Source organism: Melanostigma gelatinosum, assembly GCF_949748355.1.
Source record: "Melanostigma gelatinosum genome assembly, chromosome: 14".
Lineage (NCBI taxonomy): Eukaryota > Metazoa > Chordata > Actinopteri > Perciformes > Zoarcidae > Melanostigma > Melanostigma gelatinosum.
The window spans coordinates 1,268,286-1,283,752 of NC_136647.1; the positions used below are offsets into that span (position 1 = coordinate 1,268,286).

At 46.9% G+C, this 15,467-nt stretch overlaps 2 protein-coding genes across 4 annotated transcripts in view; one reads left to right on the forward strand and one right to left on the reverse strand.

Annotated features, from left to right (window-relative positions):
- LOC306788265 (rho GTPase-activating protein 24) overlaps nucleotides 1–3,555 on the forward strand; it is a gene marked incomplete at both ends in the record, with an annotated part of 7,180 nt that extends 3,625 nt beyond the window's left edge. Inside the window, 3 exons of the mRNA XM_079283714.1 lie at nucleotides 166–382; nucleotides 2,224–3,183; nucleotides 3,318–3,555. Coding sequence (XP_079139840.1) covers nucleotides 166–382; nucleotides 2,224–3,183; nucleotides 3,318–3,555 — 1,415 coding nt within the window. The remainder of the gene's footprint in view (nucleotides 1–165; nucleotides 383–2,223; nucleotides 3,184–3,317) is intronic.
- Nucleotides 3,556–5,898: 2,343 nt separating this feature from the next.
- Nucleotides 5,899–15,096, reverse strand: kiaa1191 (KIAA1191 ortholog). Of its 3 annotated transcripts, none has more exons than XM_079283720.1 (9): nucleotides 14,958–15,096; nucleotides 13,471–13,600; nucleotides 13,308–13,368; nucleotides 12,772–12,947; nucleotides 10,092–10,206; nucleotides 9,748–9,875; nucleotides 9,492–9,595; nucleotides 8,424–8,581; nucleotides 5,899–8,056 (listed from the first exon to the last, which is right to left on the reverse strand). In XM_079283720.1, the coding sequence occupies exons 3-9, from the start codon at nucleotides 13,330–13,332 to the stop codon at nucleotides 7,857–7,859; spliced, it is 906 nt and encodes a 301-aa protein (XP_079139846.1). In that variant the 5' UTR covers nucleotides 13,333–13,368; nucleotides 13,471–13,600; nucleotides 14,958–15,096; the 3' UTR covers nucleotides 5,899–7,856. The 3 variants fall into 3 exon arrangements, with proteins under 3 accessions (XP_079139846.1, XP_079139844.1, XP_079139845.1); XM_079283718.1 differs by having other exon boundaries at nucleotides 5,899–8,059; XM_079283719.1 differs by lacking the exon at nucleotides 14,958–15,096 and adding an exon at nucleotides 14,262–14,300 and having other exon boundaries at nucleotides 5,899–8,059.
- Nucleotides 15,097–15,467: the final 371 nt, after the last annotated feature.

Here is a 15,467-nt window from a genome sequence, read left to right on the forward strand (position 1 = left end):
ATGTACTCAAATAAAAAGTCACTTCAACGATATTAAGTGTGCTTACCAATTAGCTCTCGAAGGTGATAAGTGAGATTTGAAACAACCATTGTCGTAGTGTTTGCCACCTGAGAGAACCAGTAGGGTTCTTTGAAGAACATCTGAATCTTCCTCTCTGTTTCCTAGGTGCAGCGCTGGTCCAGGTGCTGATGCTGGAGCTGATCAGAGAGCACGAGTCTCTGTTTGCCAAAATCCCCCCGACACTCTGCGCCCGTCCACCGCAAGATTTGCATCATTCACCGAGCGCTCTGAGGCAGCCTCATCTCCACCCGTCGCCCTGCCTCCGCCAGCTGTCGATGCCTCTCATCATGGAGCGCTCCAGAGAGCCGGGGCAGAACCCCAGGTAACATCTCATGGACTCACATGGTCTGTCTGGGTGATGTGGCAGCTAGCAAACGTTCAGGTCCTTTCAAAATTGAACCCAACTGGAAAAACTCAAGGACGCACAGATAGAAGAGACGAACGCATTCTCACTCCGAGCGCATCAAATGCGTCGCTTGGCCAGTGGCCCTACGCTTCAAACTACAGCGCTCTAGCGTCAGTTTTGGACGATTCGGGGATGTCGTGTCAGTTTCTGCTTGTCACACGAAAAGTGTCTTTCAAAATAAACTACCAACATAGATTTACTTCGAAAAATATTGTTTCTAGGTTAACTTGGTTAGGTTTAGGTTTCGGTACACAGACTTGTGTTGCGCTTTTCTAGTCTTCCGACCACTTAAAGCACTTAAACACTAAATGTCATTCACCATTTCATACACTGATGGCTACCATGCAAGTGCTACCTGTCCTTTATGACTATCTACCCATTCGGCAGCAATTTGGGGTCGAAGGACAAGGACACCATGGACGACCCGTTCTACCACTGAGCCACCGTCGCCTGACCATTGTGGTTTGGGTTCAAATAAGTACGTTTGTTATGTGGTGTGAGTTAAGTATGTTAGTTCATAACAAAACTATGGTAAAATAAGTTTACTGTGACTTGGTTTTACATGGGACATGAACAGTGGTCTCCTTGGTGCAAGTCCTGTTTGTCATCCATCGACACAGATCTCCACACCGTGACGTTATGAAGCCTACAGCTTCAGCATTTTTTCTTCTTCTTGCAACCAGAAGCAAAACGAAGGGTTGAGCCACTTCTTTTTGCAACCAGAGGAGTCGCCCCCTGATGGCCGTTAGAAAGAATGCAAGTTATAGGCACTTCTGCGTTGGCTTCACTTTTCAGACCCGGAGGTTGCCGCCTGGTCTCATCCGGACTCTAAAGGGCGCCTTTAAAAGGGTGCCGTCGGTATCAGATGCCAAGGGCCACTGACCATGAGTTGGAAGTGAGAACGGAGTCATGAAATGGATCCCCATTATTGAGTCTCCTCATTTTTCTAGACCTCTACACTTGTGTCCTTGACATACCGAACCAACAACCTTTTCTTCATATACGATTCTTTTTTATCACATCCATCAATCCTCAATGTCTAATTCTACCGTGCATAATACAACCTTTTATCACATCCTGTTGTGATGTTGGTCCTTGCCAGCGAAATGATTTTAGTTCTAAAACAAATCTCTTAGGAGCTGATCACACCGAGATCAGCCCCTAAGAGAGCCCCTAACATGTCGGTAGAAACACGTCGGTAGAAAAGCGTCGACGGTACTATTTTTTTCAGAATCAGAAATTTTTTTTTGCAACCGTAAAATTTGCAATAAAATATAGACCACAAACAAACAGATAACAGTACGTTTCCTATTATATGGTGCGCTTTTTAAGACAAGCATTCAAATTAAATTATTCTCAACTTTTCAGCACCAGCACGGAGTCGCACAGCTTGTCAATGTCACACTTGACCGAGGCAGCCAATCAAATCAAGCAAGAGGCGGGCTTTACTACTTTACTACTGACGTCCTGTTTTTATGCCTGTAGATGTGGTATGAACGGATGTTGATTTTAACGATAGTTAATTACGATGAACTATATCATTTCCCCCTCCTCCTCATTCAACAGCAGAGCAACAGCAAGACCTCGATGCCTGCAACGAATCATTTGTTCCCCGTTATTTACATTTGATTTGCCCGACTCACTTTGCCAAGCGCTGTTTTTGAAGCGGCCACACCTGTTGCGACGCGTCTCGTTGTGATCGGCCCCTCAGTGGATCATCTTGAAAGTCTAACCTTAGTTTCCTTTGCTTTCTTTAGCTACGTCTTCTCTGCCGCTGCCAAATCCGACTTGTCCTCTGGTCAGAAGAGATTTCTCGGCCATCGGTACACCTCCTCCCACCCAGAGAACTGCTTCTACCCCCTGCCCTCCCCCAGTCAGCCCCTTCAGCACCACTCTAAGCTACACAACATAGATCATCACCAGCGCCATGCTGGGCAAGGACCATCCACTGCAAATGTTCAAGCCTCTACAAACAGCCTACAAGACCCACCACCAGACAGCTCCAAGCCCAGACTGACTCCCATGAGCTGGGCAAAGGCCTGGCCAGGCACAGGAGAGGCAGGCACTGGTTTCTGGAGGTCTGGTGCCGCAGAGGAAGATGGTGCAGCGCCAGGAACTGCCAGCGGGGGAAGCAGTGAGGCTCAGGAGGACAGCAACCTTTCTGCCTACGACAACCTGGACAGAGTGTCGCAACGTCACAGGATGGAGGATGGCGGGCATTTCGAAAGCAACGATCCAGGAGGCCATATCGGATCTTTTGGAGAGCAGGCGGAGCTGGAGGAGGCCGGGCATACAAGGGACTCCTTGTCTTCATGGTCTTCCTGTGAGGTTCTACCATTGGACGAGGGCGGTGAGGCTTTGGCCACGGTTAGTCCTGACGTATCACTGAAGACACTGATAACTTCAAGTCAGGTGGCAGAAGAACAAAACAGCGATAATGACGATCACGAAGATGGCAACAACAATGATGATAACGATGAAGACAATTATGACGGTGTTGATGACGACGTCCACCACCCTAACTCCCCAGCATCCTGTTCCGCACCCAGTGACAGCCCTCTCAGTACAGGCAGCTCCGAGGTGTTCCTCCCCTCCGTACCTCCAGACCTCCAGGGGCCCGAGCCAGAGTCACAGCCCGGGGACGCTCACTCACTCCTGGCCAAGCTGCGGCATCAGATGGCCCGGCATAAGGCCGAGTACCAGACCAGGATACAGAGGTGAGATACCAGCACAAGGAGGAATATAATATATCATTTATAATTTATGTACAAATACTTTCACAAATGCTACATGTCTCTCGCGTTTGTTGCAAAAATGTATGTACTATTTGGTATATGTGTGTTTACGGCAGGTTGGAGCGCTGCAACGATGTCCTGGAGCGGCAGGTTGCGGTACTGCGGGTCAGTCTGGAGCGGCAGAAGCGCAGCCGAAGCATCGCTGAGATCAAGATCCGCAACATGGAGCGGGCCAAAGAGGACGCCGACCTCCGAAACAACACGCTGCAGAGGGAGATGGAGCTCTTCTTCCACATGTATGGAGAGGCCAAGAGAAGAGGAGGGAATGAAGGAGGAAGAGGAGGGAGTCTCTGAAGACGGATGGAAAGATTCTTTCGAAGTGTGTGGATCGATCGGATAACAGTGTGAAAGAGGATGATTGGGAATCGATCATTCAGGCAGATCGTGGAGGCATCAAACCCAGAAGGAAAAGACGAAGTGAGGGTAAGGAATTAAAGGAGTTGTTGTCCGATCCAGAAGACAATCTGAAGAAATAAGACAGTTGTTTGTCATTTCAATCAGGTAGCCTCGGGCCGAAGAGGTTCAGTTCATGGGTTTTTTGAAGAGCCGGTGTGGACGTGTCGGATTGGTTTGCTGGAGCAACTGATGGACCCTCTGAGTGTCTTCTTGCAAGTTGAGGTATTATTCAACGTAAACCGTAACCTTTGAGAAAACAAACCTCATTCTAAACTGTTCCTGAACAACCGGACAAAGGCCTTGTCCAGACTTTTCAAGATGTCAGAACTGCTGTACTTAACATCTGATCTCAGATGAGGTTTACGCTCAGTTGCTGCGACTGGAGCGCATGATGCCAGAATTCAAGCTCAGAGTCCATCTTTCCGTCCCTTGTGTCCACATAACACAGGGAGCACTAATACGGGTCTTTGCCGTCCGTTTCGTTGTTCAGGAGAATTCGCTGCTTCTCACCTTCCCCACTCCAGTTTTTTTGACACTTATTTGGTAACGCTCAGACTCGTCTCCAACATACTGAACCAAACATTGACGTTGGGATCGTCTTGGACAGTTGACGACGAGGTCAAGAAGCTTGAACTAGACAATCTGTTGTGACGGAAAAAAGCAGGGATAACTTTCAGACACACGGGTTTCAGTCTCTGAAGTTGTGTTGTCAGCGATAGGCTTTAGAGAACTTAAAGTTACTGTGAGGAACTTTTACTTGGTCCTGAACCAGTCTCAGTGTAGTCCTGATCCTCTATCAGACCTCCATCAGTACAGAGACCATCAGAGAGAAGATGGTCTGTTTCTATAGAGTTGTTCTTGATGCTCGTCATCGGAGCCACCGGGTCGGATTCTGGTGAAACCAGATGAACTCATGCAGGTTCACCAGAACCTCCTTCAGCTCAGACTCCAGCAGAGACCGGTCCACCGTGGACAGACCCAGATCCTCCAGCAGAGACCGGTCCACCGTGGACAGACCCAGATCCTCCAGCAGAGACCGGTCCACCGTGGACAGACCCAGATCCTCCAGCAGAGACCGGTCCACCGGGGACAGACCCAGATCCTCCAGCAGAGACCGGTCCACCGTGGACAGACCCAGATCCTCCAGCAGAGACCGGTCCACCGGGGACAGACCCAGATCCTCCAGCAGAGACCGGTCCACCGGGGACAGACCCAGATCCTCCAGCAGAGACCGGTCCACCGTGGACAGACCCAGATCCTCCAGAGAGACCGGTCCACCGTGGACAGACCCAGATCCTCCAGCAGAGACCGGTCCACCGGGGACAGACCCAGATCCTCCAGCAGAGACCGGTCCACCGTGGACAGACCCAGATCCTCCAGCAGAGACCGGTCCACCGGGGACAGACCCAGATCCTCCAGCAGAGACCGGTCCACCGTGGACAGACCCAGATCCGGAGGGAGGAGAGCTCAGCTCCCGGCAGCAGCAGCGCCGCCTCCTCCAGGAGCAGAGCTTCTCCTCTCTGGGAGTCAACACCGACGCCACGCTGCTGGAGACCCAGGACGTATTGCTGGACCCGCTGGAGGGAAGGGAGGCACGGGAGAACCAGAACCAGGACTGAGAGGGGCAGACTGTCAGACAGCTGCAGTAAGATGAGGTTCTCTAAAGGGACTCAGAGACACTACAGCTTTAGTCCACAGGGACCAACAGAACCAACAAGAAATTAAAAGTAGACACTTGTCTTTTTAACATATTTAAAATACAAACTTTTCATTTCCTGCAAGTGATCCAAGTGTCATCTCCTAAGTGGTCCGCATACGCATACGCTGGAGCGATCTGGTCTACTTGAAGACGCAGATCTCTGAATCAACCGGCTACACAGTTATTCACTGTAATAATAATAATAATAAAACGACTGGATGCCGTTTCTAAATGACTTGTCTTCAGGAACTCGACTGACTGCCCTGCAGCAGATGGTGGAGATGTTTTAGTTTTTACAGTGTGAGTGCGGTTCACTCTGCATGAAACACTTCTGACACTTCACAAGGAAACTAAACTCAGTTACACACAAACAGTTGCTCATGTGTTGAACCCGTTTGTTTCTGTACTCACTGGTGAACTGAGGCTGAAATAAATGACTACAGATCCACAGTGAATATTTAAATGGAAATAAACAGTTCCGAGTGGAGATATTGTGCAAAACACGTTGAAATAAAACACAGACTCTGTTTTTCTGATGACAACGTAACATTTATTGTGAAATTTCAAAGTGTACAGAGACTGTATAAACCAAGGACAAGGTCTCTTTGCCATCAACTGGAAAAATATTGACCAGACGAGCAGAAAACGTCACAACCGTACAGATTCAGATGCGATTCTTCAGTCAGGGAGAGATTTAAAGGGGTGCGTCACACTTTAAACACAGCGAACATAAACTTTAACTGAGAGCAAACAGTCATATTTTAATATTTACAGCTGCCGAGGGTTCAGGAATGTTCAACACAACATCTGTCAGCAGAGGTTTACTTCTGCTGAGTCATATTGAGCAAATAATCAAATCAGAGTGAAACAACAATCAGCCGGGTGCTTCATTTACTTTGACGGGTGGAAATCATTGAGCGCTACGAAGATTCACATCACCTCGCAGAACCCTCGACTAAAAAGACAGAAATGTTTTCTCAACGTTTCCTTTGCACAGAGAAAAAAAAATACTCTTCCACCTGGTGACACAAGAGTTCAGCACCGTTTCATCTCTTCAGTCGATCGGCACCCACACTCATGTGGAGCCCTTCATCATTGACCGTCAGCCGGTAGGAAACAGGCCACACGGTGACGGCGCTCACACACTGAAAACAGGCTTTGAACCTTCTTCTTTTCAGTTCTTGCCTCCTTCGATTGAAACCAGCAATCACGAAACAAACTAAATATGCTGCTACAGCGGATATAAACAGCGGATATATATTAAAAAAACCGACCAATTAAAACATCTGTAACACAAAACAATAAGTGGAACGTTTCAGTGAGCAGGATTTCCTGAGACAATATTTTCTTTGTTCTCTTGGTTTGATTTTTAAACTACACTTTAGGAATGCGTTTTATTCCGCCCTGCTTATTGAAATGTCCCTTTAAGAAGACAGACCATCAACACAGTCGGTTTTCTCACATTGACTTGCATCCTGGCGGAATGTGTAACACGAGAGGCTAATCGAGCATGTTTAGGAGGAATAAAGTGCTTTTTCTTTTTAACAGAGGACCATTTTAAACAAGGATCACCGTCATCTTCACTACAGACGAGGATCAGCCACTGCCAGCATGCTGCAGCTGTAACAAGACCGAGGGTCAAGGGAAAGTAGGATTCTTCTTTTTGCAGCCAAGTACCACAGTAAACGCCTCAAAGATGGGAAGTTGTTAAAAACGTAGCATGTTGTAACGACAGCGCAACATGCAGAATGGACTTTGTTGAGTTCTTTTCTGCTAAATAAGTTTATTTACAACTTCTTTTGTCAGATTTCCTTTAGGTAACGTCGCCAACATCCCAGATAACAGTCGCCAACTTTCCATTTAAGTCAAGAAAACATTTGAAATGTCACGAGAAACAAAACCGCATTTCCATCAACTGGTTCGGAGCGAATACACTCGGCCTCAGGGCTGAAATTCAAGATTATTTGGTGAATAAAAGGAAACAAAGCCCACGATGACGTCTTCAAATGTCACAACTCAAAAGATATTCAGTAACCAGAAAACATCCACATTTAACTCTAAAAAAATACACTCAAACCAATTAATTGATGATCAAAAGAGTTGCAGATTGATTTAATAGTCGACGACTAATCTGTAATCCGCCAGAAAACAGAGCAGAAGAAGAAGAGCTTTGAGTCGTCTTGGCCGACCAATCAGAGAAAGTCTTCAGGAATTTGTTTCGAATCGGTCGAGTTGTAATCGTGAGTTCAACGTTCGAGACGTCACAAGTTATTTGTTTCAAAAAGCACCTCGAGCGAACGTGAAAGACGTTTCTTTTCTAACGCGATGTTCAAAACGCGTCGATGGAAACACGGCGAGCGATTACCTCGTTCAGCACAATGTTATTATTCTCCAACAGGAAGGACGTACAAAACTACGACAATGAGACCCAAGTTGTAATAAAGCAGCGCTGACGACATGATTACATTTCACGGGAGCTTTGACGAGACGTGCGCTGGTCTCAGAAGCCGGAGGGCGTGAGGACGTTCATGTCTCTGGGCTTCAGCTTGTGAGCTCGCGCTCCCCGCCGGCGAGCCTCCGCGGTGGGGATCTCCATCTTGGGAGGGTTCACCTGCCGAGCGGCGAGCCGCGTGGCCGACGACTTCATCACCTCCATGGGCGTCGGCTTATAGGCGCCGCGGTACGCCTGCAGCGCAAAGCCTTCTGGGAAAAAAAAAAAAGATGATTGAAAATAGTATTAGAATTATTAGTTATTATAAACGTTCCACTCGTCTGCAACACGTGTCCCGTCTGAAATGACTCACCTAAAGTCATGTTGTAACAAAGGCTTTATAGTTTCCAGACGGAATCGTCCCTCGTGTGAGAAGAGGAACCTTGTTTCTCAGCGAACAAACTGACACTAAAGTTTTAAAGCTCCGTGTTTACCGTCGGTCCTAAGTTCATGTGTTCACCCATTAACCTGAATCCTGGTCGTTTCCTTTTTATGTTTTTTCCAGAACAAGCAGAGGGGACGTCTCTAAACTCTGAGTACAGATTGAGAGTCCCACAGCGGGGCGGTGCTGGTTACCTGAGGCCGTGGGGTCTGATCCCAGGTCAGAGGTCGACTTGTGGACGAGCGGCCGCGGTCCGAACACGCTCCACCGCTCCACCGCCGACTCAGAGCCACCGAGGTCCACACTGCTGTGAGTGGAGCTCACCTCTGAGCTGGTGCTGCCGAACCAGCCCCTACACACACGCACACACACACACACACACACACACACACACACACACACACACACACACACACACACACACACACACACACACACACACACACACACACACACACACACACACACACACACACACACACACACACACACACACACACACACGAAAGGTTTTCAGTGTTTCAGTCATTTTCTGATCAAGATGGATTGTGAGTGTGTGTGTGTGTGTGTACCTGTGGTGCTGCTTTGGGGAGCTGTGAGGAGTGTGTGTGTGTGTGTACCTGTGGTGCTGCTTTGGGGAGCTGTAAGGAGTGTGTGTGTGTGTGTGTGTGTGTGTGTGTGTGTGTGTGTGTACCTGTGGTGCTGCTTTGGGGAGCTGTAAGGAGTGTGTGTGTGTGTGTGTGTGTGTGTGTACCTGTGGTGCTGCTTTGGGGAGCTGTAAGGAGTGTGTGTGTGTGTGTGTGTGTGTGTGTGTACCTGTGGTGCTGCTTTGGGGAGCTGTGAGGAGTGTGTGTGTGTGTGTGTGTGTGTGTGTGTACCTGCGGTGCTGCTTTGGGGAGCTGTGAGGAGTGTGTGTGTGTGTGTGTGTGTACCTGTGGTGCTGCTTTGGGGAGCTGTGAGGAGTGTGTGTGTGTGTGTGTGTGTACCTGTGGTGCTGCTTTGGGGAGCTGTGAGGAGTGTGTGTGTGTGTGTGTGTGTGTACCTGTGGTGCTGCTTTGGGGAGCTGTGAGGAGTGTGTGTGTGTGTGTGTGTGTGTGTGTGTACCTGTGGTGCTGCTTTGGGGAGCTGTGAGGAGTGTGTGTGTGTGTGTGTGTGTGTACCTGTGGTGCTGCTTTGGGGAGCTGTGAGGAGTGTGTGTGTGTGTGTACCTGTGGTGCTGCTTTGGAGAGCTGTGAGGAGTGTGTGTGTGTGTGTGTGTGTACCTGTGGTGCTGCTTTGGGGAGCTGTGAGGAGTGCTGGATGGAGTGGACTGAGTTGAGGAGCTCTGTCGATCTTCTCTGGCCTCCAAACTCTGAATCTGCAGTTTCTAAACAACAACATTATTCCATCTTTAGTGATGACGTCATGACTTCTGGTCATGACGTCATCACCAAGCAGCCGACCGACCGTACAGGTGCACAACTGATTTAAGCCTTTTACGTCTTGGCCTTTAAGTTTCTAACGTTTCCCATGATTCACCTGGAGGGACTCGGGCATGCGGTGGTGGACTCTGGTCTCCTCGGCGGTGAGGCCTTTGTGGGGGGTGTAGCTGGTGTCGGTAAGCCCCGCCCTCTGCTCAAACCTGTAGACGCTGTCCTGAGTCTGCTCTGAGAGACAGTTAAAATAAAGAGACAATGTTTAAAGATCAAACATTCAAAAGGTGCATTTAAAAAGAATTAAATGGTTGTTAATGACTTATGAATGAGACATGTTCTAGTTCTCTACTTCTGGTCCCCATGGGTCTGTTTCTACCGAGGAGCAGAACTTTATATCACAGAGAGAATAAAGATCAGAACATCTGGGAGTGAACAGAGCTCACATACTGGTGATGAGAGAGTTCATGATGACGGAGGAGGCCTTGGCTTTCACCACAGCTGGTGCCCTGGAGGGGGCGCTGTCTGCCACCGTAGACTGACTCACCGCACCGCTCTCATCCTCCTGGTGAGATAAAAATAAAACATCATCCTCCTCATCATCTACGCTCAGCGTCTTCACCATCTACGCTCAGCGTCTTCATCATCTACGCTCAGCGTCTTCATCATCTACAATCAGCGTCTTCATCATCTACGCTCAGCGTCTTCATCATCTACAATCAGCGTCTTCATCATCTACGCTCAGCGTCTTCATCATCTACGCTCAGCGTCTTCATCATCTACGCTCAGCGTCTTCATCATCATCTACGCTCAGCGTCTTCATCATCTACGCTCAGCGTCTTCATCATCTACGCTCAGCGTCTTCATCATCTACAATCAGCGTCTTCACCATCTACGCTCAGCGTCTTCATCATCTACGCTCAGCGTCTTCATCATCTACGCTCAGCGTCTTCATCATCTACGCTCAGCGTCTTCATCATCTACGCTCAGCGTCTTCACCATCTACGCTCAGCGTCTTCATCATCTACGCTCAGCGTCTTCATCATCTACACTCAGCGTCTTCATCATCATCTACGCTCAGCGTCTTCATCATCTACGCTCAGCGTCTTCACCATCTACGCTCAGCGTCTTCATCATCTACGCTCAGCGTCTTCATCATCTACGCTCAGCGTCTTCATCATCTACACTCAGCGTCTTCATCATCATCTACGCTCAGCGTCTTCATCATCTACGCTCAGCGTCTTCATCATCATCTACACTCAGCGTCTTCATCATCATCTACGCTCAGCGTCTTCATCATCATCTACACTCAGCGTCTTCATCATCATCTACGCTCAGCGTCTTCATCATCTACGCTCAGCGTCTTCCTCATCATCTACACTCAGCGTCTTCATCATCTACGCTCAGCGTCTTCATCATCTACGCTCAGCGTCTTCATCATCATCTACACTCAGCGTCTTCATCATCATCTACGCTCAGCGTCTTCATCATCTACACTCAGCGTCTTCATCATCATCTACGCTCAGCGTCTTCATCATCTACACTCAGCATCTTCATCATCATCTACGCTCAGCGTCTTCATCATCTACGCTCAGCGTCTTCACCATCTACACTCAGCGTCTTCATCATCATCTACGCTCAGCGTCTTCATCATCTACGCTCAGCGTCTTCCTCATCATCTACACTCAGCGTCTTCATCATCTACGCTCAGCGTCTTCATCATCATCTACACTCAGCGTCTTCATCATCATCTACGCTCAGCGTCTTCATCATCTACACTCAGCGTCTTCATCATCATCTACGCTCAGCGTCTTCATCATCTACACTCAGCATCTTCATCATCATCTACGCTCAGCGTCTTCATCATCTACGCTCAGCGTCTTCACCATCTACGCTCAGCGTCTTCATCATCTACGCTCAGCGTCTTCATCATCTACACTCAGCGTCTTCATCATCATCTACGCTCAGCGTCTTCATCATCTACACTCAGCGTCTTCATCATCATCTACACTCAGCGTCTTCATCATCATCTACGCTCAGCGTCTTCATCATCTACGCTCAGCGTCTTCATCATCATCTACGCTCAGCGTCTTCATCATCATCTACGCTCAGCGTCTTCATCATCTACGCTCAGCGTCTTCCTCATCATCTACGCTCAGCGTCTTCATCATCATCTACGCTCAGCGTCTTCATCATCTACGCTCAGCGTCTTCATCATCTACGCTCAGCGTCTTCCTCATCATCTACGCTCAGCGTCTTCATCATCTACGCTCAGCGTCTTCATCATCTACGCTCAGCGTCTTCATCATCATCTACGCTCAGCGTCTTCACCATCTACGCTCAGCGTCTTCACCATCTACACTCAGCGTCTTCATCATCTACGCTCAGCGTCTTCATCATCTACGCTCAGCGTCTTCATCATCTACGCTCAGCGTCTTCATCATCTACGCTCAGCGTCTTCATCATCTACGCTCAGCGTCTTCATCATCTACGCTCAGCGTCTTCATCATCTACGCTCAGCGTCTTCATCATCTACGCTCAGCGTCTTCATCATCTACACTCAGCGTCTTCACCATCTACGCTCAGCGTCTTCATCATCTACGCTCAGCGTCTTCATCATCTACGCTCAGCGTCTTCATCATCTACGCTCAGCGTCTTCATCATCTACACTCAGCGTCTTCATCATCTACACTCAGCGTCTTCACCATCTACGCTCAGCGTCTTCATCATCTACGCTCAGCGTCTTCATCATCTACGCTCAGCGTCTTCATCATCTACGCTCAGCGTCTTCATCATCTACGCTCAGCGTCTTCATCATCTACGCTCAGCGTCTTCATCATCATCTACGCTCAGCGTCTTCATCATCATCTACACTCAGCGTCTTCATCATCATCTACGCTCAGCGTCTTCATCATCATCTACGCTCAGCGTCTTCATCATCATCTACGCTCAGCGTCTTCATCATCTACGCTCAGCGTCTTCCTCATCATCTACGCTCAGCGTCTTCATCATCTACGCTCAGCGTCTTCATCATCTACGCTCAGCGTCTTCCTCATCATCATCTACACTCAGCGTCTTCATCATCTACGCTCAGCGTTCTTCAGCAGCAGCTGTGTTTGTTAGTTCTCACCTCAGCCAGACGACTGAACTTCCTCTCCGGTATGACGGGTCGTCTCCACAGGTTGTTGATGCTGATGTCGTGGGGGGGCGTGGACATGGGGGCCTCCAGGTTGTCGTCGTAGCTGAGGGCCCGTCGGGTCATCCCGATGGGGAGCCTCATCCCGCCCATCCCAGAATCCTCTATGGCTGCAAACAACAACAGCTTTTAATAGGAGCAGAAGCAGCAAACAGATTTAAACTAACGTCTCACACACTTGGCTGACTCTCTACGTCAGAGATCTTTTCATTTTAACATCCTCCTTTCGTTTCACATGTTCCTCACGTGTCCCAGTAAAGAGCCTTCTGATTTAAGAATAATGAACTCTCTCTCTGTAGCTTTAAAAGGAAATTCATGACTAATATTTTTAATCAGGCTTCAAATTTGGAGAAATGTGATAGCCGTAGTTTCTTAAATTCAATCATTGGTTTTACATCGTTTTTATTAAATAATTATAATTACTAATTCATCGATTATTTAGATGATTCATACTTTGTTGGGGCACTCACCTGGTAGATCACCTGTGCTAGACATGATGTCAGTGAGACCACAAACAAGATCGACCAGGACCTGGAAATAAAGAGATCTGTGTCATCACATTTACATAAAGACAGAACTTTATTCTGTGTGTGTGTGTGTGTATATATATATATAGTAAATAAATATAAATACCTTCCGGCTGTGTTTTTGTGATGCGGATCGACTGGTGACGTGGAGACAACAGTTACATCGGTCTGTCAGACACACACAAGGCCCTCTGGCAGTGCATTGTGGGTAAGCAGCCACGCCAAGAGGGAAGCAACTACGGAGACAGCAGAGGTCGAAGGTCAACAGTTTAATTCAGAGAGCGACTCTCTTCTGTCTCTTAAACTTAACTTCTCACCAACAATTATTGTATTTAATTAATCTACAAATAATAAAAACAAGGTACTAAACAAATGTAATGTCCAAATGTTTTTGGATATTTTTTGCAACACGGACACTGCTAATAAATATTAATAAAGGTAAAGATATAGTGGACATGTCTGACAAATGGAGCCGCTGATGACAGCATCCCAGAGGATGATGATATCACTCCTACTGCAGCAACAAGAGGCCTGCATCACCCCTTCAAAATAAAAGCTTACATTTCCTCTTGTGGGGTTCATCAAGTCCTACATTACACAAACGTATTATTACAATTAGCTGACTTATTGTCAATTAAATTATGCATCCAATTAAGGCTGCATCCAACAATTATTTTCATTATTTATTAATCTGACGGCTATTTTCACAATTAGTTTGTCTACAAATGTCATAAAATAGTGAGACATGTCAATAAAAGTTTCCCAAAGCCAAAGAGGACGTCTTAAAATGTCAAAGATATTCACTTTAATGTGACAGAAAAGCAGAGAGAAACAGGTGATCTCCGTATTTGAGGGCCTGAAAAGAGCATTTAATGACATTTAACAGGAGAATATTACTTGAAAGATGATTTAACTGTTAATATAGTTGAAGGTTCTGTCGACGAATCACTGCAGGTCTGAACACTATTAGAAGCTCCATGTCTTCTGTGGACAAGAACGTGTCATCAAATAGCAATGTCCTATTACATCACATCGTGATAATATTTTAAACGCAGATAAATTAAACTCATTCTGCCACCATTATCCACGATGAGGCCACAGCCTCGCCAAACTCCATTCAGATATTCCTCATTTTAAGGGTATTGTTGTACAATGAGGGTTTCAGGTATATTACGGATTATTCCTTCTATATTCACATGATATCATAGTAAATTCAGCTAATATCTGAATCACCTAAAAACATTTATTTTCAAGCAAATCTCACACGCTGATGTGAGGAAACAGAAGAAAAGATGGTTTTAAAAAGCTAATTTTTACTACAACAGAGACTGCTTGGTGTTTTTTTACTCATGCCGAATTGAAGAATTTCGTGTACACATTCGCAAAAATGTATGAAATCAATGTTTAACATTTTTAATCGTCGACCGGGAGTTGTTTTCTCATTAAAACCCTCATATCGCGGGTGTAGTTTGGTGGCAGCTCGGAGCGTCGAGGGCACGAGATAGCGGAACCGGTTGGCGCTGGCTGCAGGGCAACACAATCAACCGTCAACCGGGCGACTAACGGTTGTTAGTCTGCGTTATTTCATCTCACCGGAAGGTAACGGCAGCTTCAGGCCGACGACCGAGACATCGGTGAGCCGCCAATGTCGACTGGTTCACGGCGAAGAAAACGGATTTGTTGGGTAGCAGCCATTATTGTGCCCGATGAAATAAAGCCGCTTCCTCGATTGATGGAATGGTAGATTTCTCGTTTGCCTGTTCTCGTTGCGTATCGCGAGAGTTGAGGATAAGATCACAGGCACACAAATACACACGCACACGCAAACTGTTATGTATGGCAGCACATTTCTACCAATGTGATGAAAACATACTGTTTACTAAAAAAATATTAAAAAATATGACGTTGTATATAATAATGGTTTAACCTCTCTAAATAATGATTTAGCATTTCAAAATATTGATTTAATATCTCAAAATAATGATTTAACATCTCAAAATAATGATTTAATTTCTCAAAATAATGATTTACTATTGAAAATATATAAATACAGGAGTTATAAACTGATAGCAGCGACAGTAGGTGAGCAACACTCACTGCACC

Bases quoted from the DNA above. Each gene is read 5' to 3' on its own strand.
- kiaa1191 (XM_079283718.1), bottom strand. From the start codon at position 13,332: ATGTCTAGCACAGGTGATCTACCAG. The intron at 9,596-9,747 runs GTGAATCATGGG...GTTGTTGTTTAG, and splicing joins GCATGCCCGAGTCCCTCCAG to AAACTGCAGATTCAGAGTTT. The intron at 8,060-8,423 runs GTAACCAGCACC...TTTTTTTCCCAG, and splicing joins ATCAGACCCCACGGCCTCAG to AAGGCTTTGCGCTGCAGGCG.